The sequence below is a fragment of the Quercus robur genome, chromosome 2 (assembly GCF_932294415.1).
Source record: "Quercus robur chromosome 2, dhQueRobu3.1, whole genome shotgun sequence".
NCBI lineage: Eukaryota > Viridiplantae > Streptophyta > Magnoliopsida > Fagales > Fagaceae > Quercus > Quercus robur.
Window position 1 is genome coordinate 12,510,655 of NC_065535.1, and position 27,978 is coordinate 12,538,632.

At 33.3% G+C, this 27,978-nt stretch overlaps 3 protein-coding genes and 1 non-coding gene across 4 annotated transcripts; 2 read left to right on the forward strand and 2 right to left on the reverse strand.

The window, feature by feature from the left end:
• Positions 1–329: 329 nt before the first annotated feature.
• On the reverse strand, positions 330–436 carry LOC126716216 (small nucleolar RNA Z279/snoR105/snoR108). The gene has a single exon (XR_007652034.1). It is a non-coding gene; the product is annotated as a small nucleolar RNA Z279/snoR105/snoR108 (small nucleolar RNA).
• A 2,238-nt stretch (positions 437–2,674) lies between these two features.
• LOC126694987 (monocopper oxidase-like protein SKU5) lies at positions 2,675–6,029 on the reverse strand. Its single transcript, XM_050391573.1, is given in 8 exon segments — positions 2,675–2,890; positions 2,988–3,066; positions 3,478–3,837; positions 3,953–4,310; positions 5,104–5,189; positions 5,287–5,565; positions 5,666–5,775; positions 5,877–6,029. Coding segments are annotated over 8 exon segments (1,641 nt in total).
• An 8,256-nt stretch (positions 6,030–14,285) lies between these two features.
• Positions 14,286–15,100, forward strand: LOC126712415 (chaperone protein dnaJ 11, chloroplastic-like). The gene has a single exon (XM_050411737.1). The coding sequence runs from the start codon at positions 14,376–14,378 to the stop codon at positions 14,865–14,867; it is 492 nt and encodes a 163-aa protein (XP_050267694.1). The 5' UTR covers positions 14,286–14,375; the 3' UTR covers positions 14,868–15,100.
• A 5,084-nt stretch (positions 15,101–20,184) lies between these two features.
• On the forward strand, positions 20,185–21,046 carry LOC126712414 (chaperone protein dnaJ 11, chloroplastic-like). The gene has a single exon (XM_050411736.1). It carries the CDS (start codon positions 20,271–20,273, stop codon positions 20,775–20,777), a length of 507 nt encoding a protein of 168 aa, XP_050267693.1. The 5' UTR covers positions 20,185–20,270; the 3' UTR covers positions 20,778–21,046.
• The last annotated feature ends 6,932 nt before the right edge of the window (positions 21,047–27,978 follow it).

A 27,978-nucleotide genomic window follows, 5' to 3' on the forward strand; every position in this document is an offset into this window, starting at 1 on the left:
TATTGAATAAAATTTGGCAAGAGAAATATTGTTAGTGTTGAACCCAAAATAAAATCGGAAAATTGCTCTTTTAAAATGAGTTGGCCCCAAAAATTAAAAGTAAGCGAGCAAGAAAAAATAAGTAATGTTGGTGTTGACGTGTGGTAATGGCCCCGAATTAAAATCGAAAATATTGAGTCAGAGAATATCAATATCTTAAGCCCTCTATCATTCTGTGCCAACTGGCCCAGGATAAAAATTTCTCCTTTTAGAGAGAGTGGGCCTCAAGATCGAGAGTTGGGCCTACAAAGCTTTTGGACTGATTTAAAGGTGGGAGAATTCTTCAAGCGGGGATCAGATTGGTTAAGATGAGAATGCCCGTTTGTCGTAACCAGGCTTTGGGGCGGACACCCTTCTCACATTTTTAATTGCGAGAGCCAACCACTCATCACATCCCGTTATCTGCCTGAAGGATCATGATTTGCCAGTGGTTTCAATTTCCCATTTTAAAGAAGCGATTGCAACACATACCCAATATTTTCTTTCGATGTGGGATTCCATCAAGTTCCTTTCTGTTCTTGCGTCCCCGTATATGCGTACAATAATAATGAATAAAACAGCCCAACTAATCGATTAATCATCCAGGTTGTGACATGTCGCTTAGGACTGGTTCAACTATCAATAAAAACAATTGTGACTTTCGTGTTCCTTGAAGGATCAGTGCCAAAACCATATAGAAAAGGGAGACAAAGAAGAAAAAAATATAGGACGGTAAACTATTTCACAAATTTTTTTGCCATAATTATGATAAAACTGAATATGAATGGTGGAGAAAAAATTATAGATTTATATGTAAGTGATAAACAACTACTCATAGTCTGCCACATCAAAGTGATAAGCAATTTCTCAGAGAAGTTGTGAAATAGTTTATAGTCTTAGACTCACTTGAAAAAAAAACTATTGACGGATTAAGTCGTCTAACAATAAAATTCAAAGAGGAAAAAATACTTAAAATCCTGTTAGAGATGGCTGTACACAAGCAAGATGGGTTTCCATGACTCTTAATTTGGTTGTGATTGTTGATTTTTTTTTATATAAAAAAAATTATAAGAATTATAATGGTTGATTTTAAGGTTAGAACTTTGAAAGTAATTTATAAAAAATATGGTTATAATATGATTGGTACAAGGAATGCATTATGCAATTAGCAGTAGCTCAGCTCATTTACTTTGAAAGTTTAGTGGTATGGGGGACAAGAGACAGTTCATTTTTAATTGGTATTTGGTATATGCTTTGGAATTGATTATATGATGAGTAGAGAGGTTAAATAGAACTTTATGTACAAAGCCTAGTAGTGTTAGATATGAATACTAGCCAAGAAAAAGGAATTATATGTTTGGGCTATTGTGTGGCAATTTGGAAGATAACTCAAAGAGTATATTATCTGATCATTCAGGAAGACAATTGATGCCGGATTAAATATGCTGAATGATGAATCTACACGACCAAATTTTTTGCTGCAAGGACATATTTGATCATTATCTCGGTTCTCTTATTGAGATATTTGTGATCCTCATGACAGTAGCTAATAATATTGGGAATGAAAGCTTCATGTTTCTCAAGAATGAATTGATAACACAGGACTAGGACGTAGGACGTAGGAATGCACATTCTAGGGAAAAGGAGAATTATGCTAGTAAGGAATTAGTTTGCCACTTTGATTTAGCACAAGTGAAGCTCATATCATCACACTTCCATAGAAATAGTAAAACTGATTCTGAATTCCTCTAAAGTTTGAACAACTAGTTTATATATGAGATGTATATCTGGGCTCAATGATCTGAGACAGCCAACAAGAAATATAAAGCACCCTAATCTGTTATGCAGTAATAGATGTTAATTGTCTCTGCCTGTGATAGACCAAATCTTTTAAGCCAATTTTTATATGTTTTCTTGTATAATTTGGCTGCAATATACGTTTCTCTGCTTAGATTAGGGGTATAAATTTTCTGAATTTTCTTCAAGAATGTGTTATACTCTGGTTTATTCATTGATCTATGCTTTGGTTTATTTTTTTGATGTTCTCCACACAATTGGAAGTCACATGTTAGAATCGAATCCCAACAGTGGATCAGGATCTGCCCTTGGAATGGCTTCAAGATGGAGCAGATATTCAAAATATTTATATTGCCATCTGAAGTAGCTAATACAATAGCCAAAGGTGCAACCTCAAAGTTTATAAAATAAAATAAAAGAGTGCAACCTTAAAATGTAAACAAGGAATTTCTTAACAAAAGAATCTATTTGAAAATTAATAATTTAGATATAATTAGCATCTTAACCCAAATTAATAATTCAGATATAATTAGCATCTTGAGGGCTTTATGTAAAGGATTAGGACAATACTTAACCTAAATTTTTAGTCCTACGGATTTGGCCGAATTATGTCATACTAAATACTAGCTCATTACTCCTATAAAAAAAATATTAAAAAAAAAAATTTATTAGCTCACTATTCAACTAATTACACCACTTACGACAGGTGAATATTCAAAAAGAAATCATCTAAATTGCTTGTCTAAGTAAACAATCAGTAGTGTCCAAAAAAATCAGCTTCCTAAAGTCACAAAATTAAAAATGACTACTGTTGCTCAGCTAGAATTGAATCTACTCTAAATTATAACTAAGAAAAAAATTATAGAGAAGTGGTTTTTCCACATTTAATGACATTTTCAAGAATCCGAGCTTCGTCTTGTATAGGAATGGTTGATGGGTCATCTTGTCCAATTCCTTTGACTCGTATGTACAGCTCTTGCCCGAGATACCAATTCTCTGCATTTTGTGATCTGAGATTCCACATTCCTTGATTGTCCAACTTCACCAATATTGCTGTCCGTGCAAGTGGATATACCTGTGCAATTTTCACAATTAGATCAACTGAGAAGTAAGAAGATGATTCACAATTATTACACATAACTTGCATAATTACAGGATGTCAGTTGCCAAACCTGGATTGTGGAGCGAGAAACAGCATCGAATAAATTATATGATTCCTTCTTACTCTCATCCCATGTTCCAAACCCCATGCTACAAATTAGATAAACCAATATTCACTATATCAGAATAGAATCACAATTTAGGTGATAATGATCTATCAACCACTACCTAAGTAGTTTGAATCATATTAAAATGCAGGATATGAGTTTCTAACATTATTAGTTATCATGGATGATATCTCATTAACCATGAAAAACCTACTAGTGAAAAAGATGCAAAACTGTCATCCCCCATTTGGCATGAACCATAATTCTTTCCATTTCAATGAGGAGAGTCCATTTCTTGGTTAAGTGGCATACAAAGTGAAACACTATTTAAAACATGACATTAGATACACATTTATAATTATGATATATGATCTAAATCATGAAAAATGGAACCATTTCAAATAAAGAGATGGCATCATCATAAAAACTATAAGCTTTTATAATTTGGATTTACAAAGGGGTTGAGAAAAGAAGGTGCCATGTTTGTATTTGTTGAAGAGGATTCTGGAGGACCACATGCACATAATCATGGTACATGGCATCAACAACTGAGGTGCCCAAAACTAGAAGAACATTGTCATTAGGTGTATCAAACATAATGTTAGGCTCAAATACATCACTAAGCCGAAAATAGTCAGCCAACTTTAAGGGAGTGTCCTGTTGTACAAATGAGACTCCATTAATTGTGTAGCGAAGCTTGTGTCCATCGAATATAACACCATTCTTTAAAATGAGTGTACGGCTGATGTTAATCTGGCCATAGTAGTAGCTTCCTTGCGGATTTGGCCATGATGCTCCCACTGATAAATTCCTCCTGTTCAAAGACCAAAAAGACATGATCTGGTTGTACTTAAAGACGAATTTTAGGACATATTACATTTTAAATCCTATAGTTTAGTTGTGTAATAAATTAAAACTCAAAGTTTTACCTGATGGATTGTGCTTGTAACATGGAGTAGGTATAGTTAAATGGAGTTGGTCCTGGGGAAATTGGGCCCAAAGGATAGGCTACAGAGCCAGGGTAGCGAATGACACCAAGACCAACAAGTATATTTTCAGTAAAGCGAGAAGATGCAATGATAGGGTAGGATGTGCCATTTGTCTGGTTCTTTGCTGTGACTAAGACCGAGTAAGACTGGCCAACATGGATGTCAAGACTATCATACTCATCATCTTGAGTGGTGTAAGACCCTTCAGTCTCAACTAGCCTCATCAAATGGTCTTGAATTCTGAAATTAATGGATGTTTTCAAGCCCACGTTTGAAATTCTAAGCCTGTATGTAGCCCCTGCAATATAATGGCAACATCAACAAAATGCTTGAATTAAATATATATAAAATAAAAATAAAAAAATAAAAAAACACACACACACACACTGAAAAACATTCATTGAACTCTAAGAATTACATTATTCTGTCCAATATAACATCCTTTGAGTACAACTACAAGCTTAACATTATCATTATAAAAAGAAGATTCCATTCCCTAACTATGTCTTTTGACTATTTTTTTTTCCTCTTTTGTTTGGTACAATCTGTTAAATCTTTAATTTGTTAGCCACAGAAACAAACAACAATTTACCAGTTTTAGGCCTTAATTCTAACTGCATGAGAAATATGGTCCTATAGTCTTAAGGTTGAACTATGTGAGGCTAAAAATACAAATATACAAGTGGGAAATATAACTGATAAACACTACTTATTCATCACTTTAAATTTGACTATTTAAGCCTTTCGAAAAAGAAATTCTTAACAAATATAATGATTCTTTAGTATAAACTCCCTACCACTTTTCCAATATATGTATTCCCTATAAAGTTTCAAAAACATATTACATGGAAGGAAATTTAACCTAAATTTCCTAAGGGTTGTGTTTGGATTTGTGTTTGGATTTAAGAATTTAAAATCAAGAGATTTGTACTCAAATAAAAACACTTGTAATACTCCGGTACTAATAAAGTTCAAATCCTATCATTTTATACTCTATTCAAGTAATTTAAACCAAAGACTGAAATCTAAACCCTACTCTTTAAATTACTTTATGCAAGGAAACCAAAAAGGAATTGTAAGTGAGATATAACCTGGTTGAAAGTCAAAAGTTGCTTCATTAGGTCCAAGCCCATTGATAAGGATTCCATCTGGCATGGGCAAACCATTCCCAACATCTGTAACAAGCAACAACATGCATAACCATCAAACAACAAATATGAACTATGATACTAGATAGTATAAATCTAAGTCTAACACTATTGTTTTATATATATAAGCATACCTGATAGTCTGCATTGTACTAATCACCAATAAGTACATCGAAATCTTGGTATGGTAGAGAGAAAGGAATAGGAATAACTGCGCGATTGTTCACCTGAATGGCACCAAATCCACCAGCAGCCTTTTGAAAATGAAGTGAAGGGAAATAGAAAAAACTTCCAATTTGATCTTTAACCTGAAAATGGTATGTCCAGTTTTGACCAGGCAATATTGGACAGTTAGTCCCTTGCACCCCATCTTGCCATGAATTCCTCCTTAGTTGCACTCCATTCCTAAATTCAAAAATCAAAAACTTAAGAACCATATCATAAGATTTGTAGAGCATAGGATTTATGTTATTGAAGAAGTTTCAATACATATATAGATTACAACCATGTCATGAGAAACGGATCTGTCAAGTTGTTATGAATGTTGATATGAACAACATTATCGGTCGTCACGTTCAAAAGTGGCCCCGGAAGTTGATCGTTGATCACAATCACCTAATGTCAGTATAAAAACACATTACAATGAGCATCATTATAAAGAAAAAAAATATAGACAACAAAAACAAAACCATTTTGTTTGATGGAAATACAACAACCTGTTTATTAACACCAAGAGGAGCACGTTGAGTATAAGAGACTGTCCAATCAAAGAAAATCTCTGGATCACTGGGATAAACCAACATGGTTGATACAGTCACGAAGTAGAGGAATGTCAAGGTGATAAATCTGAGAGGCTTTATGAGTGTCATGGCTGCCCTTTGATCATGCGTTTTTGTTGATGTTCAACAAGGAGACTATCACAGATTCACAATAATCAGGCGTGGGATACTCTCAACTCTCAAGTCCAAGAAGATAGCTTGGTGTTCAAGTTACACTGCGGTAAGGGAAAGAAATTAACGAGGCATATTCGTTTGCATTTCTATCTTCTTCTTCTTTTTATGTTGAACCAAAAAAAAAAAGTTTGGCTTTTTTGAATAAATCTCGAAGAAGCCACGAGGACCACACCAATACTCCAAATTTCTACGTGAAAAGCGATTTTTAATATCTTCCTCGTTACTATCTCTTATCCAATAAATCATAGATATAATTCATATGTGATATACTAAAAATTAGATCAAATTAGTTATATACATATAATTTATCTGTTCATCTGTTTATTTCTTTAAAAAAAATTGAGATTATATCTACCTTTTTCCATTCCATTTAAAATACAGTTATCAAAAGTTCTAATTAATATAAATTAGTATTTCTTTTTTTTCCTCCTATCAAAATATTTGGTCAATATAAAATTTTTTTTTAGAATTATTTAGTGTGTATTTGTATGTTTCATTTTTTTTTTTCATTAATAAATTAGTTAATGTAATGCAACTGCAAAATTAATCTAATATGCAAAGTTATGATCATTTGATTTGTATTTATCATTTTGATTTGCATTTACATCTCTTATCATAACTGTAGATGATTTTCCCCACCATCGCGAGTCATTCCTCATCTCTAATTACAAGGAGGAAATTGTGTAGATAATGATGATTAGCAGATTGCTCTTCATTGTTGTCAAGCTCCATATTTGAAGAAAGTGTGGTCATCTTCTTTACCTCTCTTCCATTCACTTTTAAATTGGGTGTACAGGTTATATAATATACATGATGGGCCTCCCCCATTTTGAGAAGCCCCAATGCAGCTCATTGACTCTTTAGTGGGCTAGAGTTGGTGTTAATTATGATTGGGTATAGGCTCTGAGAGAAGGTCTGAGCAATTGGGCGGGCTAGCAATGTGAAAATGAAACTATGGACTATACCTTAATAGGGCTGGGGTTCACATTTCACATGGTACATTGGATTAATACAACTTGTCCTGTTCAGTGACTGTTACGGTGTTACTTTTTTTTAAGTAAACAAGTTGGGTTAACTCAAAGTTAACTATTTTCTCCACACAAAAAAAAAAAAAAAAAAAAAACTCAAAGTTAACTAAGCCAATGTTTGCATCAGGTTGGATTTGATTTAATATAGTTTGAGAAATAACACAATAAATTTAAGCATAGTTATAAAAAAACCATACTAGAGGTTGACCCCAGCTGAAGAATTGGTTCATTGGTTAAATTGTAAGTTTTTTAATTAATTAAATAATATATTTTATAATTATAAAAGCAATTAAAATAAAAATTCTTCATTTAAGTAAATTAATAAATTATAATAATAACAAATTACATCATATGACATAAAGTTAGAGAATATATAAAAAATAAAAAATAAACACATCATTCACATAAATCATCCAATAGTCAAGTTATATAGTTCAAAAGTTTTGAAACAACATATATCATAGAAATTCAAAATAAATTTTTAGCTTGATCTTTAAACCCTAAAGATTAAATATTTGTGAGATGTTGGAATAGGATATATGATTGCTTTCCAACTATCTCTTAATGTCTTTAATCTCAATTCTCATCTCGTGGCACGACTCTTACTTTATCTCTTTAGTCTTTTATTAGTTTTTAATCTTTATCATTTTTTGTCTTTATCAGTGTATCTTTTCAATTTTCAGTAGTTTAGTAAATACACATGGTATTTTTTTGAAAATCCACGAGTTAAAAAGATTAACCCGTGCAATCCATCAATTTACCCGGTTTGATAATAGATCATTGCATATTCGGTATTTTACATCAAACCATTCCGGATAATACTTTAGTTCGCGGTTTTTACAGTTTAACCGGTGGTTTGGTACAATTTTTATAACTATGAATTTAAGTTGAGTTTTTTTTTTTTTAATATTTTAAATGTTAATTAAATATATTTAATTAAAACGATTCTTTTTTATTTTATGAGATACAAAATTACTAATTAAGTTTCTATATTTAGGTTTAGCAATAATCTTTTTTCTCAATTGATAATTACTAATCTACTTAATTCTCTAATTACATAGGACAGCTCGATAGTGAAGCCTCGTTTGCCACATATATGAATTGTATGGCAGTGATATGATGAGTGCTATAAGCTTGAGCCAATTGTATCTCTTCCTAGGATCTTCTTGAGGCAAAAGTTGTTGCATTTGATTGGGCTATATGCCTCATGAAACTCATTCATTAGAAAATGACAAGTTTAGACATTTTAAAATCAAAGGTAAATTTACAATACTATCATTTTATCCAATATAATATAATTTTTTAATACTATAATTTTAAATGATAGGAGACTAAATCCCTTTATTTGTTAAATTCTATGAAAATAACAAATATTCCACCCAAACCTATACGGTAAGCATAGGACAAAGATTTTTTTTAATTTAAAAAATAATTACAAAATAAGAGGGACGAAAGATTTGATTCTCTTCGTAAAAGAGAGCAAGTAATGTCAACGAGTTACTAGATTTTTTTTTTTTTTTTAAACCTAGTTACTAGACTCTTAACTATGATAAATAAATTTTTTTTTTTTAGAAAAATGACAAATAATTTTTAATCCTTATAATACAACCATTTGTATCATCCTTCAATATAATCATATATATACCCAAGTGTGCTTGCATATAATTCTATAATGTATATTTGAGAATGTTTGGTTAAAAATTGTGTTCCATTTGGTAGACTTTTGAAGTAATCTATTATATATAGCATAATTAATTTAAGTCAAACGACGGTTTTAATCGAGCTTTTCGTATTATAGAGGAGTTAAGTCAAAAGGATATTATGTGCACCAGTTTGTAGGCTTTAACTGGCCTTAAATCTTTTTTAAATAACTGTTCTTGTCACCAATATTTCTCAAATTCTTTTAAAATTAATTGCTAGTTATATATTTCATTTGTAGAGTAAATTCATTTGTGCTATCTACGTTTTAATTAGATCAATCAATAAAGTATTTGTAAAAAAAAGTCTTATCAATCAACTATAGCTAGTTAATTGATTATCAAAGAAAGAGAGTAAAAGAAATATGTCTATTCAGCACCCAAAAAAAAAATTAAAATAAAAAACACATCTCATATAAATAAATAAAATAAAGCCTTGCCTTTTTTGAAAAAAAGGTTTCTAGCTATTTCACTCATTCTAGAATGTGCAAATGGCGTAAGCTAAGCAGTGCGAGAAGCACGTGGGTGGTGCTCATTCTGAAAGTTCCTGAGCGCCGACTATAATATAGTTTCAAAATATTTTATATTTTTTGTCATACTTTGTCGGGTTTAGTCAGTACTACCACCGCCCATTGTATGACAGCTCGACACGCGTCCACCGTTTATAAAGACTTTCTATTGGAGCTTGCTTGTCTCCACGTGGAGTGTGATATGCAGCTTCATCAGTTCAGACGTGCGGTGCGGATCGAATAATTATTTTAACGTACCCGTGAGCTGTAGTTCAGTGTGCACACAAAAACAGGAGAGAGGAGCCAAAGGTTTTTATCCAAACAGCCACGCAATCCGATAAGACATTGTTTTTTTATTAACAGTTAACCGTCACATCGCGATGGGACCCTCTGTCTCCGGATTCCGTGGTAACTGCTGGTAAAGCCCGTGGGATCAGCTAAGCTCCAATTCAAAGTGGTCGAACTACTACTGTGTGTAAACAGCGTGGGCCTGCAAGTAAACCGCTCAACCGACTCAAGTATGAGTATTAAAAAATTAATATTATTTATTTTATTTGACGTTATTAATAAATTTAATTAGTATTCAGTTAATGTGTACTCTTAATTATTTATTTTAGAAATTTTTTTGTAATAAATTGTCAAAAAAATTAATTTTTTTATTTTTTCATAAAAAATTTATTTAAATGGTTTACTAATATATGTAAACCAATTTTATTATATGTTTAAATTTTATTAATTTTTTATTGACCAAGCTCAAAATTGTTTATGTACTACTTGATTTATTTATTTGTTCTTTTCTTTTATATATTTAACGTTATAGGGAGAAGACACTAATGGTAGTCATTTAAACCTTTTCAAGTCTCAAACTAAAATCATTTTTATTTAAGCATTTTGTCTGTCGTTTATCTCACTATGCTAGGCTTAATGTTGTTTTGTCCATGGTAACATATTTTGTTATATTCGTTAGGAAGCTTTTTTTTTTTTTTTCGTTTCTCTAATTTGGGATAAGTGAGTTTTGACTTAAGTATCAAAGAAGTTTAGTTCAACATCATGTTGGTGCCATCCGATTAAGTGATTTCCTTTTTGTAGGTTTTTAAAACTCTCTTTTGTACGAGTGGTCCACTTAGGAGCGTAGACAGAAATTTTTGGTTGGGGACCGAGGTAATATTATCATATTGATTTACAATTCAAGAAAATACAAAGTATGACATATATACATATATGCATGTCTTCCTGCATTAGTTTTAGAAAAAAACATTAAATCTAACCAAAGCTAGACTACATTTACAAGAAATAATATTTATAAAAATTAAATATAGCAAAGTCACTATAAGCAACTGTAAAATAAATAGCAGTTAAATTCAAAAAAAAAAATAGACTACTATGGTAAAAAATAAATTCAAAATTAATTTCATTCCTCTTAACTAAATTCAAAATCAATTTCATTTCTACTAATAGTCTAATATTGTATCCTCAAAGTCTCTCTACTCTCTAATGATAATTCCCACACCAGTACAACATAGGTCTTTGAATAGCTATGAGATATGGCCTCGATTTAGAAAAAAAGTGTGAGATATGACCGACATGTCTTAGAGAATGAAAGGAAAAGTCAAAAAGATGAAAAGTAGGAATTTGGGGTAGGGCATTTTTATGGCTACGAATTGGAGGAGGGGCCAAGTTTTTCTCATGGGGGCCAGCTCTTAAATGAGAAAGTGTGAGACCTATTTCTTCCTACTGTTATAGAGGTTTTAAAAAATTTGGGGGGGGGGGGGGGGTGCCAAAGCATAACATGCCTCCGCTCCCGCATTGCATTATCACTTTTAATATTAACCATAGATGGTAGTACCACTACTCTATTAGTTAATTGATGGAAGGTGGAGCTTCATCATATCTTACAAGTAAGGCGTAAATACACTTTTGGTCCTTATATTTTGGGTAATTTCTCGATTTGGTCCCTAAACTGATTTTGCTCCTATGTCAGTCCCTGATTTTTCAAAATCGTTTTTAAAATCCTCCGTACCCTTAACCCGGTTACGGAAGAAACTAACGTGGTAAACGGAAGTGCCAGTTTATTTAATATTTTATTTAATATTTTTTAAACGCCACGTCAGCATTTTTTAAATTAAAAAAATACCAAGTCAGTTTAATTAAAAAATAAAAATAATTTATATTTTTCATCTCAATTTAATTCAAACTAAATTAAAAATAATAATAATAATCTTTTAAATCTGATATTATTATTATTATTGCTTTCATTATTTTTTAGCTAAGAACACAAGAATGTTCTTCTTGAATCCAAGAACAATCAAACCCAGAGTAAGAGCACAATCAAACCCAGAACAATGCAAAATTTCATACAAAATCCCTATCCTCCATCGAAACCTCCAGAATATGAAAAATTCATCAAACCCAAACCAACATGAGAAAACCAACCCAGAAAAATCATCAAACCTCCAACCCAGAACTTCATCAAACAACACCCCGATCCAAAAAACAACAAATAATCCGCCATCAACGACACCAAATCCACCATCAACTTGCCATCAACAACACCGAATCCACCTGGTCGAAGCCCAGTCCAAGTCACGGTCAACTAAATAGTACAAAAACGACCACCGATCTCCACCTCAATCAAACCTAGAAAAACCCAGCCTTCTCCAACAAAAACGACCACCCCGACCATCGATCTCCACCCACCCCGACCAAACCCAGAAAAACCCAGCCCTCTCCAACAAAAACGACCACCTCGACCATCGATCTCCACCCTGACCAAACCTAGCCATCTCCATCTCCATCTCCAACCAAACCCATAATCCAAGACCCATGGATTACCGATCTCCACCCCAACCACCCCAACCACACCGATCTCCACCCCGATCACCGATCTCCACCTCCATTACCAACCACCCCACAAAAAACCCAAAGATTAGAGAGTTTTAGAGAGAGAGAGAGAGGGAATGAAAGCTTGAACAAAGAAAGATACACACACATATATGCACCAAGAGATAGAGAAAGAGAGGATCTAAAAAAAAAAAAAGGAAAAAGAATCTGAACAAAGAAAGATACAAACACATATTTATTAAGTTATTTTTATTTTGACTTTTCTTTTTTTGGTTTATCTTAAAAAGAAAGAAGAAAATGAAATAGATACAAACACAAACACAAACATGCCAGCCTAGAATGAGTAGAGGTGTTAACTTAATGTTTGTTTCTTAAGAAAGTTCAAGAAAAATTGAAACTATAAATTGTTATTTAAAATTGAAAAAAAGGTTTTTTTTTTTTTTTTTTCAGTTTAATTTTTAAATTTTTTTTTTAATTTTTTTTTTAAATTAAAATGCTGACTTGTCATTTTTAAAAGCAAAATAAATTTTTTTAATATTATTTTATTTGCCACATCAGCGATTAACATGCCACGTATGCACTCCGTTTGCCACATCAGCTTCTTTCGTAACTGGGTTGATAGTAGGGACGATTTTAAAAACGATTTTGAAAAATCAAGGACTGACAGAGGAGCAAAATCAGTTTAGGAACCAAATCGAGAAATGACCTAAAATGTAGGGATCAAAAGTGTATTTACGCCTGCAAGTAACTATCGTGCAAGGGAGGAAAGCAAATAAATCATCAAATTATCTATGATTCTTGCCTTCACAATTCTTTCAAAAATTTTATTTTATAAATTATTTGCTAAAATAACCCTATTTTAAACTTAATTAACTAGTGAATTTTTTTTTTTTTTTTTGTACTTGTCTTTTGGAGAGACGAGTTCAAATACTAAAACTTGTCTCTCTAAGAGATAATTCCACCCCACTATGTTGAAATGACTAATGTGACATGGCGTTGTGGATTTTGAGTGAATCTCTTTTTCGTAAAATAAGAGTTTCCTCTCAAACAATAAAGGAAAATATTAACAAGCACTATAAGGTGCTCTTTAAGGATGAATTATTGAAATTCAGTTAATAAGAAAAATGGCATGAATCAAAGAAAGTGGCTGAAAATACCACTGAAGTAATAGATAAAACTCAGAAAATTAACTCCATTAACTCTACACCTTATAAAACTAGTTAAAAATCTAACATAAAGCAATTCTTTAACATAACACCTTATGGTGTCTGTTAACACTACCCAATAATGAATTATCTTTCAAAAAGACTAGTATACTTGGACACATATATAGTTAGTATGTTGATTTAGCATAACATATGCTAAACTAATCTTTTTGGATATATAAATTCACGAAGAGATATATTATGTCGTAAATATTTTCACAACAAATATTAAGTAATAAGTTGTTACTAGTTGTTATTGATAGACAAAAAAATTATTTCACCGATAAGTTTTATTTAAAACTGATAATAATTTACCGTTTAAGATTTATTGTAAAAATAGTGTTGACAACTTGACGTAATATTTCTGAAAAACTATTTTGCAATAAATTTCACATCGTCGTTGAATTAGTAAATTTTTAAAATAAATTATTTAACAAAAATGTGTCCTATTTTTGTTTGCTTGTGGGATGTTTTGGGATTCAAGATCAAGGGGACACATTTTGTAAATTCGGGGTAAACAATGCATTAACTACACATTTATCTTATACACCAGTCACCAAAAAAGAAAACGTGAACAACAAAAACTTTTGTCGTAATGCTCAAAAAAAAAAAAAAAAACTTTTGTCGTAGTGCTCAAAAAAAAAAAAAAAAAAAAAAACTTTTGTCGTAATGCTCAAAAAAATCGTAGAATTTTTTTTTTTGAGAATATCTTTTGTCGTAGATAAACGCGGAGAGATGCTGGATTCTTGGACACCTACGTTTCGCTGAGTCAGTTTAGGATAGATCGAATCACGTTATATGGATAAGCGTCTGTACGTTTGATTTGTTAACCCAAACCCACCCTATACTAACCATGGTAAACCCAATTCCCACCTTTCTATAAAATCCCAACTCGTCCACTCCCAAACCATCAAAGGTTCCAAACTTCCAAAACCACAGCAAAGTCTACAACTTTACAAAACAGAAAAAAAAAGAATTCATCATGATTTCAATTTCCACATCAACTTCATTCTCCAGAGCCCCTTTCGTTTTCCCAAAGGTTTCCTCAAACTCCATCAAGAGCCGTTCATCACTTCGTATCTCCGCCGCTTGCACATCAACGGCGGAGAGGCCGACTACTGGGTCCCACACTGCTACAACATCGTCACTCTACGATGTCCTTGGGATTCGAGCTGGTGCCACGTGTCAGGAGATTAAGGCTGCGTACAGAAGATTAGCTAGGGTTGTGCACCCCGATGTTGCAACTAAGGGTCAAAGGGGTCAGACCTCAGCTGGGGATCAGTTCATGAAGGTTCATGAAGCCTATGCCACGCTGTCAGACCCTGAGAAACGCGCCGACTACGATCGCGTGCTTTATAGTCGCCAGCCTAATGTGAGGTTTTCTTCGCTGGGAATGTCCACGTGTACGGACACGATGGCTTCGCGATTTGCTGGGTATACACGCCGGAAATGGGAGACAGATCAATGCTGGTAGCCTAAAAAAGCATGAAGATTCTTTAGTACTTAGGACAAAAATTACAAATCAGACTTTGTTTTTTAGTTAGGTAGATTAATGTAATTCCTGGTTTCGAGGGTATCTTCTTGTCTTGGAGCTCAGGCTTTGTGTATTAGTAAACTGTGCACATATAATATGTGTGTATTAACCTTGTAATCTGTAATCAGGCGACTTTTTTACAGCCTGAATTTATGGAGATTTTGCATTTTCCACTTTCCGCGAATTCCCTTTACTCTTTATGGTAAATCAAATCCTTACTTTTTAATTTTTGTTTTTAAATCAATTTCTTATTAGTATATAGATTATGGTCCAACTAACATATGCCTTAATTATACGTTAATCATCTATTTAAAAAAAATTATAAAAAATTTAAAAAGTGACAAAAAAATAGTTATTTTTTATTTTTTTCATTGAAAGTGATATTAGTTAGTAAAACCTATAGATTATAGAGAAATGAGTGTGAGTTTATAAAGATTGTCCATTACCATTTTAGGATCCACAGTATTTCTTTTAACACTGTATAAACTATCATCTATGAAGTAAAATAAACCACAAACTTCATTAAAAAATAAAAAATAAACCACAAACTCGGATCCACAAACCAGTGTGCCGGAGTCAGTGTGCTCACAAAAACAGGAGACGTGAGACAAGGTTTTATCCCAACAGCCACGTAATCCGATAAGACACTGTCTTTTTGACCAACAGTGAACTGTCACGTCGCATTGGGGCCCTCTGTCTCCGATTTCCGTGGTAAAGCCGTAGGATCAGCTAAGCTCCAATTCAAAGCGGTCGAACTGCTGTGTGTAAGAGCAATTACATGGGTAAAAGATTCCGTCGGTTTTTTCTATTTTATATCGTCATTTTTATAAAATACCCATATCAATTTATCTGTAATACACACTTTTTTATTAAAATAATATTTTCTCTCACTTTTTTTTATTATTTCCCACTTACCCCCATCTAACTCTTCTTTTTCTCTGAATAACTCCTTCTTCTTCACACTCATCTCCTCTCTATATCCGCCTCTCTTTCTTCTCCATCTTCTCTTTTTTTTTTTTTTTTTTTTGAGAATCTTTTTCCTTCCTCTTCTCCGTCAACCCATCACAAGCAGTTCATCAACATCCTTCTTTTTCCTCTGAATAACCCCTTCTTCACACCATCCTTATCTCTACCTCTACCTCTCTTTCTTCTCTTTTTTTTTTTTTTTTTTTGAGAATCTTTTTCTTTCCTCCTCCATCAACCCATTACAAGCACTCCATCAACACTGATCTGTCAACCCATCACCGATCTCCATCAAAACCGATCTCCATCAACACCGATCCAACGATTTTGTTCCAGTGGTTGATTTTTTTTGTTGATTTTGTGGTTGATTTTTTATTTTTGTAGTTGATTTTTGATTTTGAGTCTGTGGGAGTGTGTGGTATCAGAGGAAGAAAGAGGGAAAAATAGCAAACTAACATTAATTTCCCAACTATCTAGTTAATAGGTTCAGTTTTGAAACTAATTTCTTTTCTAACATCTCGAGTCTTTAAGAGTCGATTTAGGGCCTATAAATCGAGTTTTTGAGGCTCGATTTTCATGGATTGACCACGTCTGATGTGGATTTTTTTTCCATGTGGAGCCTAGCTGGAAATCGAGTCTTAGAGACTCGATTTCTAACTCAAATTTTTTTTTAAAAACTTGAACTCTCATAGATAACCCAAAATACCAAAAAAACAAATCTAAGAATCAATCCAAAGCTCAGATCAGAGCTTAGAAAGCAGATCAGAGGGAGAGAAAGTGCAGCGCGACCCAGGCAGCGCGCGACCTGGGTCTTGCCTGGGCTCGCGCGACCCAGGCGCCGCGCTGCCTGGGTCTCGCCAGGCAGCGCGCGGCCTGGGTCTCGCCTGGGCTCGCGAGACCCAGGCGCCGCGCTGCCTGGGTCTCGCCTGGGCTCGCGAGACCCAGGCCGCGCGCTGCCTGGGTCTTGCCTGGGTCGCGCGAACCACTCCGATCTCTCTTTCTATTTCTGGTTTTTTTTTTTTCCTCTGCTTCCTTCCCTGATGTTCTGGTGCCTCACTGATATGGTTGTATCTATAACGTTTAGAAATCGAGTCTTAGAGACTCGATTTCTATGTACCCATGTGGCAATCTTTGCCACGTCGGCAATAATTGAGCATAGAAATCGAGTGTTTGATGGTCGATTTATTGGCCAAAATCGAGTTTAAAAGACTCGAGATGCTAGAAAAAAAATTAGTTTCAAAACTGAACCTATTAACTAGATAGTTGGGAAATTAATGTTAGTTTGCTATTTTTCCCGAAGAAAGAACACGAGAGGGGGGGTTAGTTTTGCAGATGAAGAAGAGAGAGAGAAAAAAAAAGGAACAGATCATATATTAATAAAATATTAAATGCACCTGCTACAGTAGCCGTGCATATAATTGTGCATTTATGTACAATTTTGCACCCACTGATATGAGTGTTTTTTTCTCCTGTAGTAATTGTGCATTTATGCACAATTTTTACACCCATTGATATGGGTGTTTTTTTGCTCAGAATGTGTAAAATCAGTTAGTTTTTTCATTTTGCACAATTTTGCATAGACTGATGTAATTGCTCAAAGGCTGCAAGCAAACCGACTTTAGTTTGAATATTAAAAGCTTAAAGATTATTTAATTTAATTTATTTTAAATATGAGCTAAGTTTAATAAATTAAATTATATGTTTAAATTAATTATCATTATTTTTTTTACCAAGCTCAAAATTGTTTGTGTACTACTTGATTCATTTGTTCTCTTCTTTTATATATTTAACATGGTAAGGACATAGACTCAAATGGTTATCATCTAGGGGTTGTTTAGATTTGCAAGTTTTCATTACTCATTACTCAATTTTCATCACTCATTACTCAAAATCGGTGGGTCCCACGGAGAAGAAGTCTGTTTGACTCTGTTTTCAAGTTTTGTTTCCATCACTCAATTCTTTGATTTTTGAGTGATGAGTTATGGAAACTGAAAACAAGTTTGAAGTGTTTTCAAGTTATGGAAATAGAATTATGGTGACATTTTGGTAATTTCATTCAACTAATGGGCCCCACGGTCAGTGTATAGTCATTTCAATGCCAACCTTTGCTCCCCCAACGGGTCTCTTCATACCAAACCAAACCCCTTTCCCTTCCAATAATTTCTTTTTCTTCTCTTCCCAAGTCGGCCTCTCCATAGCCACTAGTAGTTGTTCTCTCTCATCCCGGTCTACCACTCCATCCTATTCTATCACACAACCCACATTCAAAGATTCGAAAAGGCCTCAAAACACCCAATACTTTGACCAAAATTTGAAACCCACCGGATTGGAAAATCAATGAATCAAAGAGGAAATTACAAGCACCAAACCCATACAAAGGAAACCCATCACCGATATACCCACAAAATTCCTAACCCAAACCGGAGAGATGTATAGATCCACAATAACAAAATAAAGGAGGGCGAAGCAAAAATCTAATGGGTCATGATGGAGGAGATCGGTGTTGTTGTTGCCCGTCGGAGGTGATCTTGCAAGCTGGGTGCCAGTGGAGATCAGTGCTGTTTGTACTTAGTGACGTGGAGATTGACATTGTTTGGACTCGGTGAAAGGAAGAGAATGGAGGGGGTGAAGAGGAAGAGAGAACTGTGTCTAGGTATTGGGGGAGAGTGACGAAAAAAAAAAAAAAAAGGAGAAAAGGGGATTTATGGGGAGAGAGAGGATACACGCAGGTATGGTGCTCAGGTAGTGGGTCAAGTATGGGTCCCACAAAAAGTATAAATATTTGAGTGATGAGAAGTTGAAAACAGTGTGCCAAACTTGTGGGGTTTAAGAAATTGAGGTATTTTAAGTGATGAATGATGAGTGACGAAAATTGAGTAAAGGATGATGAGTGATGATTTTTTTAATACCAAATAGCCCCTAGCCTTTTTAAGTCTAGAACTAAAATCAGTTTTATTTAATCATTTTGTATGTTGTTTATCTCACAGTGTTAGGCTTGACGTTGTTTTTTTTATTGTAACATGTTTTGTTATATTCATTGATAAGGAGGCTATTATTTTTGTTTTTACTTTTCTAGTGGGTTTTGATGTAAATATCAAAGAAGTTTAGGTTGCCATCACATTAGTACCTTCCAATTAAGTGATTTCCGTTTTGTAGGTTTTCAAATTCTCTTTTGAATAAGTGGCCCATTAAGATACTTTACAAGATTACTTTTAGTGTGAGATTGGAAAACGTGTTTTGCGAGTTTTTTAGCGGGTGTTTTTTTGAGTGGGTCCATGAATACTGTTCATGGGATCCATAACTTAAGAAAAATACAAATTTAATCTTAAAATTGGGTCTCACGACATTATTCACACATTTAAAAATTATTTTATTACAGTGTTTTCAGTAATAAACAATATCCAAATAAACCCCTAGTATAACCATAAATTGTAGGATTCTATTGGTTAGTCGATGGAAGGTGGAGCTTTGTCACATCTTCTAAGAAACTAACTTTCGTGCAAGGGGAGTAAAGCAAACAAATAGTAAATTCTCTATGATTCTTGCCTTGACCAATTATTTTATTTTATTTTTATAAATTATTTGCTAAAATAACACAATTTTAAACTTAACTAACCATATAGCTTTTCTTAAACTTTTCTTCTGGAGAGAAGAGTTCAAACACTAAATTTGTCTATCCAAGAGATAACTCCACCCCGCTATGTTGACATGATTAATGTGCATGAAATTGTATCATGGTCGTTTCATATTTTGAGTGAATCTCTTTTTCTTTAAATGCGATTTTCTTCTAAAATAATGAAATTTATCTTTCAAAAAGAATAGTATACTTGGACACGTATCTAGTTAGCAAGTTTTTTTTTTTTTTTAGAAAGTAGTTAGCAAGATAATTTAGCATAACACATGTGAAGCTTGTCTTTTGGATGTACAAATTAATGAAAAGAAATATTATGTTCACAGTAAATCATAAAATGATAGGTTATTATTAGTTATTTTTGGTGAGCAAAAAAATAATCTTAATGGCAAGTTCAACTTAGAAGCATAATAATGCATTTCTCTTAAATTTTTCGTAAAAGTATGCTATTTGAAAAAAAAAAAGAAAAAAGAAAAAGAAAAAAAAGCCTATTTTGACATAGATGTACGCGGAGAGATGCTGGACACATGGACACCGACAGTTCGCTGAGTCAGCCAAGGATAGATCCAATCACGTTATATGGATAAGCCCATGTATGTAATGATTCGTTAACCCACCTTGTACTAACCATGGTAAACTCACCCCCCTATAAAATCCCAACTCATCCAGTCCCAAACCAAGCCATAATCAAAGAAACTTCCACTACCACCACAAGTCAAGCAACTTACAAAACAGAAAGAAATTTCACCATGATTTCAATTTCCACATCAACTTCTTTCTCCTCAGCCCATTTCACTTTTTCAAAGGTTGTCTCCACCGCCTGCTCAAAGCCCATCAAGAACCGTTCATCGCTTCGTATCTCCGCCGCTTGCTGCACATCAACGGCGGAGAGGCCGGCGACTGGGTCCCACGCTACGACAACGTCGTCACTCTACGAGGTCCTTGGGATTCAAGCCGGTGCCACGTGTCAGGAGATTAAGGCTGCATACAGAAGATTGGCTAGGGTTGTGCACCCAGATGTTGCAACTAACGGTCAACGGGGTCAGACCTCAGCTGGGGATCGGTTCATGAAGGTCCACGAAGCCTATGCCACGCTGTCAGACCCGGAGAAACGCGCCGATTACGATCGCGTGCTTTACAGTCGCCGGCCAACTGTGAGTTATTCGCCGCTGGGAATGTCCACGTGTACGGACACGATGGCTTCGCGGTTTTCTGGGTATGCACGGCGGAGATGGGAGACCGATCAATGCTGGTAGCCTTAAAAAAGTTGGAAGATTATTAGTATTAGGACTAGAATTTCTGATTAAAAATTACAGATCAGACTTGTTTTTTTTAGTCAGATTTGTAATTCCTGGTTTCAAGGGTATCTGAATCTTAGGAGCTCAGGATTTGATTTTAGGTTTAGGGTACTCAGGCACAGTATATTATTAGTAACTGTGCTCATATAATATGCGTATTGTAAACTGTAATCAGGCGACTTTTTTACAGCCTGAATTTATGGAGATTTTGCATTTTCCACTTTCAATTACTTTTTTATTTTTCAGAGAACGCCCTTTACTCTTTATAGTAAATCAAATCCTTACTTTTTTGTATTTTTGTTTTTTTAAATCAAATCCCTATACTATGTAGAGGAATGAGTGTGAGTTTATAAACATTATCCATTACCATTTTAGGAATCATAGTATTTCTTTTGACGGTACTTATTTCGAGGTTGAACTGAGATTACACCTATAAATTTCATCTGGTTTGTTGTTTGTTGTTTTTTTTTTTTTTTTTTTTTTTTGAGAAACATTTCATTTGGTCATAAAGTGATATGTGTATTGGATTGTATCAAATTCAATTATACGATTTTGTTTAGGTGAAAATTATACGGCTTCTTAAAAAAAAACCCATATTTTATATGTACTAAATCTTTTTTTTTTCAAGGGATATATAATGTCAAATTGAACTGTATAAACAATTACAAAATGTCATAATTATGACTAAACTAAATTTTTGGGTCCTGCAATTTAAAAAGAAGGGTTCAACCATTTTGATTTGTGGCACTTTATCTGTGTTATGTACTTTTTTTTTTTTGATAATTATGTTATATGTTTATATAGATGAGATTTACTAATCTGTGCCTTTAGGTATAAATTAGTACCTCATTTTAAGAAATTTTTTATAAAAAATAAAAAAAAAAATTAATTATTTTGATAACTTTTTCAGTTTTTCATAAATCTTTTTCTAAAATGAATGAATAATGTGTATCTAAAAACATATGTTAATCGTACCCAATATAATTATATGTACTTTTTACACATTCAAGCAACAAAAAAAAAGAAAAGAAAAGAAGAAGGGTAAGTACAAATACGAAATTAGCCAATTGACCTTATGAATTGACAATTGGGCTGTGCACTTTTTGTATTTAATAGCATTTCGGAAGATGCATCATCATTCCTACCATTTATAATGGTACATTGGTACCTGACGGACCAACAACTTTAGGTTAGCTTGTGTTGGACCTAAATTTAACATTAAAGGCCTTTGTATATGATAGAATGATTTCTATTATGGTACATTGGTACCTGACGGACCTCATCAAAAAACAAAAAAAAAAATTGGTACCTGACGGACCAACAACTTTAAGTTGGCTTGTGTTGGATCTAAACGTAACATTAAAGGCGTTGGTATATTTAAAATTAAGTTGGGCATGAATTTTATTTATTTATTTTTTGGAGTAGATATGATAAGAATGATTTCTATTCTATTATGATTCATGATTATTCTTTATTTTCAGGTTAAAATATCAATCATCTTTTTGCTTTTCAAAAAAAAAATTAAGACACTTGTATTTTGCATTAATATTATGGGTGGATAATAGACATTCTACTTTTACAAAGGCCATACTTTGGTCACATATTATTTCAACAGTCTCTCTGATAAAAAGAAAAAGACAAATTTTTTTTTAAAAAAAAACTCTTTCTATGGCCTTCGCTTTTTGCACCCAAACGTTCTCTCTTTCCTTTATTTTTATTTTTATTTTTATTTTTTTTAAGAATTTATATTTAAATTAACGTGTAAATTATAATTTCATTATTGTAATTTCACAAAACGCGTAGAGATGACAGTTTGTACATGTGCAATACATTATGGCAAATTATTAAAAAATGAGTACAATCAATAAAGAATTTTGGGTATACAATTAATGAAGAATTTGTTCATTTTATTGGGCCATGTGCATCTTAGTTGTTCCGGATATATAGTTGATTAGTTTCTCAAAAAAAAAAAAAAAAAAAAAAATTGTTATGGATACTAAAAATGAGATGGTTTGAGTTATTTGTTGGTAGTAGTAAACAAATTACGATCAATTTAATTTGTTAAATTAATTTAACTTGTGTTTTTGTATCAAAGAGTTACAAGAATTTTTTCTTTTGAAAAAAAAATCGTGTGAAAGGAACAGTGAAAACCAAATTATGGTATTAATTAAAATTCTCAACATATTCAACAATATTTTTCACATCTTATTTTCTTATGCATTATTATTTTCTAACTAACTCATAGATCTCAATATTTTAAAGTGGTAATTGCCAAAAACTATCAACTTGTTTTGTTAGTTAAGGATGACAACGGTCAGCTTTGGGTTGGATATACCCATATTTGACTTTGAGTTTTTATCTATGGATACCTGGACTCCGAAATCCAATTACCACTCATACCTAATTGCTATTGAATATCTTTTCTGTGAATATCCATACCCAACTTGAACTCGATTTGTTTCTCAAAAAAAAAAAAAAAAAAAAAAACTTGAACTCGACTTAAAATAAAATAAAAAAATAAAACTTTTACCTTTTTATTTTTATTTTTAAAATTAAAAACGTGATTTTGCAGCCTAAAAAATTGATCTTGCTCTTTTATGGCCGGACATATGGCACTATATAGAATATGGAATCCTTTAAAAGTATGTTTAATGGGGATTAAATAGTAAAATAATCTTCCTATTATTTTCACTTTGACTAATCCAATCAACTCTTGATAGATTATAATCAATATAAATAATAATTCCCATATCAAAGATTTATATTAGCACATAAGAATGACAATGGGGTGGGTTTCCTTTTCCCCGCCCTCGTCCCACTTCTGCTTCAGGGCATTTTTTTTCCCGTCTTGTTCTAGCAGATACCAATGGGTGCCTACAGGTACCCATCCCACCACACTCAAATTATATATATATATATATATATATATATATATATATATAATTTATTATAAATTTATTTTGAATGCATTAAATTAAAATTCATAAATCATTTAAAAAAAAAAACTTTCCAATACCTTTTCAAAGCATAACAATACAACAACAACAAAAAATAAAATAATTCAAGTAATAAAAAATACAAAAACAATTCAAACATAGCAATACAACAATTACAAAATATAAACAATGTAAATATTAAAACATAAAAATATAAATTAAATAATACAATATACAAAAACATTATTGTAGGGATAAGGGCCCAAAATCATATATTAGGCCTTGGGCTTTTATCCGAGGATGTTGAATGGTCCGAGAAGGGACAAATAGTTATGAGAGATTCTAATTTAAAGTCTCATGAGTAAGGAATGAATGGAATGTGGTCCGAGGAGGAACTCTTCCTTAGATATGATGAATATAGCTCAAGTATGTATTCCAGCAACTAGAGTGACCCTCCTAGAAGCTCCAGTGATAGGGATGTGCCTCATGAACATACGAGAATGAAGGAAATCCAAAAATATCTAAGAGAAAGTTGCCACCACCGCATTAATTGCACTGTAGCTACTTTTCTGGCTGCATTTATGTGGAGAAGACTCCTGAACAGTGCTGTCTTGGTCACCACCATTCAGAAGAAACCAAAGATGGTGTCTAATAGGACATACACTCAAGTAAAGGCTCAAATGATCAACAGGTGTAGGATCAAAATGATTCCAAGGGAGCTATATAATGTGAGAGGCCCTCTATGAGATGAGGATAAAAAATTCATCAAAGAGTATTGTAGTAATAAAAACTATACTTGTAATCAGTTTAATTGATTTATATGGAGATCAACCTCCTCGGACAATGAATTCATTCAGCTCTACGTTCTTTGTTTTTGCTATACCATCTTCTGAAGCTGTCCTAACAATTGTTAAATTCATTAGAACTTAGTTTTTCGATCCATTCTCTACAAATTTATTGTACTGGGCTCACTGGGCCAAGATCCCTTACATTTTTGAGCTTGAGCTGCAAAACGGGTCCTTACAATTTTAAATTTAAAGTCAGAGAGCTAAAAGCACATATGTATGATGGGACAGGCACTCAAGTAAAGGCTCAAATAATCAACAGGTGTAGGATCAAGATGATTCCAAGGGGGCTATATAGTGTGAGAGACCCTCTATGAGATGAGGATAAAAAATTCATCAAAGAGTACTGTAGTAATAAAAATTATACTTGTAATCAGTTTAATTGATTTATATGGAGATCAACCTCCTCGGACAATGAATTCATTCAGCTCTACGTTCTTTGTTTTTGCTTGACCATCTTTTGAAGCTGTCCTAACCATTGTTAAATTCATTAGAACTTAGTTTTTCGACCCACTCTCTACAAATTTATTATACTGGACTCACTAGGCCAAGATCCCTTACATTTTTGAGCTTGAGCTGCAAAACGGGTCCTTACAATTATAAATTTAAAGTCAGAGAGCTAAAAGCACATATGTATGTTTTATATAAAACCTAAAAAAAATAAATTCTAATAGTTAAAATGTAAACAGGGAGGGTGTTAGGGAAAATGTTAACCCCCATCCCTGTCCTAATTGTTATGTTGGCTAAGTAAAACCCATCCATTAAGGGCGGGTGAGGCTAGTACCCATGGGTGCAAGTTTAAATTACCATCCCTATCAATATGAAAACAAAACGTTTAATAAGGAAAGATATATTATAATAAAACTAGTAAGAGGGGTCTGTAGCTAACCCGTCAAAATCGACTCGATCCAACCCAACTTGTTGAGTTGGGTCGATTTTAAAGTCGGTTGGGTTGGGTTGTGAATTTATTATTATTATTTTTTATTTTTTATTTTTACAGTAGGTTGGGTTGGGTTCAGATCATAAGATTCACAAATCCGTCTAACTTGACCCAACCCACCTATGTTTAATATATATTTAAAAGTATATTATAAAATTTTGTTATTTACTTTTTGCTTCTCTTCTTAATTCAAATCTAAACCCTAAGTTCTGCTCATATAATTTTTGTTGATATGATGTTATACTTAGGATTAATTGCTTCTAAATTTGCTCTTATTTATGGTGGTGTTATTCTAATACTCAATTTCATAATAATAAAAAATTAAAAAAAATTTGTCCAACCCATGGGTCTAACCCGATCCACGTGGGTTAGGTTACATTAGGTTGGACCGTTGTGAGGGGTTGAGTTGGGTTGAATTTTTCTAACCCACTCTAATGGATTGAGTTAAAAAAAAACCTCTCAACCCAATCCAATCCTACCTATACACACCTCTACTAATAATGTAATCAATTGTTGTTTTAAAACTAACCACTAACATTTGAAAAAGTTTCCTAATAAACTGATATTGACTTTGTCAACTCATGATATTATGTCTAATGAATCAAAAAAAGGTTACAAATGGATATTACAGATGTTATGTATTTTTAACTGATATTGACTTTGCAAACTCGTGATGGATATTAGAGATGTAATGTATGTTTAAGATATTTGTAAACGTATATTTGAATTCCAATTTATAAGAGCGCCATTAACAAAAAAAACAAAAATGGTCGGGTAATACCTGTACCCGATCCACCAAATTTTAGGGAAAACCCTCCTCGATGCCTAGATTCCCCATTTGGTTATAGGGATGGCAATTTAGATCCAACCCGCGGATAACCAGCCTGGTCCGACCCTAATGGGCCGGATTTTACCCGGTCTGATAAATAATCGGGTCGGGTATGGGTTTAAAAAAAAACCTGAAGCGGGTCTGGGTCGGATTCGGGTTTTATCAAAAAACCCAAAACCCGACCCGGTTAAGACCCGATTATATTATATATAAAATTACTAAATTACCCTCATATATATATATATATATAGTTAAAACCCTAAACTCTCAATTCCGCTCCTCATTTAAGCCTTTCACACCTCTCATCTCTTTAGCTCTCTCAGTCACTGCCTCTCATCTCTCAGCAATCTCACATGCACGGCCACAAGCCGTATGTATAGTGTGATGAACAACATGAACTCATCAGACAAGAGCTAGTGGGATCCCGTTTCCGACAGATGGAAGTACCGATACCAGAAGAGCTAACCATCCTCGCCGTTCCGACAGATTTAAGAAGGGAAGGAGGCAGTTTCGTCCTTGCCGTTCCCGTTTCTCTCAAGTCTTAACTCCGTTTTGTCCTCGCCGTCGTTGATCTCGCACTGCCTCCATTTTTTTTTCTATTTTTTTTCTAGGTTCAGTTCGCCTCAATCATGTGAATTTGTGTTTGTGTTTGTGTTCATGATTTCTGAAAGGGAAAAATGAAAATCATAGATTTGAAATTTGTGTTTGGATTATGATTTTGAAAGGGAAAATGTAGATCTGAAATCTGTGTTTGTGATTTCTTTGTTTGTGTTTGTGTTTGTGCTTGGATCTGAAATTTTTTTTTTTTGGTTGGGCCACGAATTGAGCCCAATCCTTTAACGGGGCCTGCGGGGCTCGGGAAAAAAACCCGCTTAGTTAACAGGCCCAGTCCGAGCCATGGGTCTTGGCCCGCGGGTCGGGTTCGGGTATAGAAAAACTCGGCCCGAACCTGACCCGTTGCCATTCCTATTTGGTTAGGCAAAACTCGCACTTATTGGGTTGGGTCAAGTACTTGTAGCCCAACGGATATTGGCCATCCATGATTTTTTTTAATGGAGTCATAAGACTTATTTAATGAGTCATGTAACTTGTTTATTGTTAGATAATATATGTGGATGAATTTATAAGTCGTCATGTAATTAGTTGAAGGATATTCCTCCAAATTGGTTCAGAGGAAATGTCATATAGATAGTTATAACGTTTTGATTATATGGATTAGAATTATTTTGTCATTTCATATAAATAAATGTGTAAGACTTTAAGTTAACAATTATTAGACCTTTCTGGAGTTAGAGTACTCATTTTATGGAGAAATTATTTACTTCTACCGGAGGAGTCATTCCCCCTCTCCTATATAAGCACTTGTATCAATGCTTGTATAATATAAAAACTACTACATTTTAGCTAACCAAACTTAGAATTTATCGACATTTACGTAAACTTACACTGGTACTATTCATTTTGCATTTAATTATTATTTTTCTTTATTTACATATCCCAAGGACGAATGAAGAGTATAGATAATGGTTGTTGTATGTGAAGAAAAAGAAATAATTAAAAAAATAAAGAAAAATTAATATTTTAATGAACTGTAGTGTAAAATTGATAA

Coding starts and splice junctions, on each gene's coding strand:
- LOC126712415 (XM_050411737.1), top strand. CDS start 14,376: ATGATTTCAATTTCCACATCAACTTCATTCTCCAGAGCCCCTTTCGTT.
- LOC126712414 (XM_050411736.1), top strand. CDS start 20,271: ATGATTTCAATTTCCACATCAACTTCTTTCTCCTCAGCCCATTTCACT.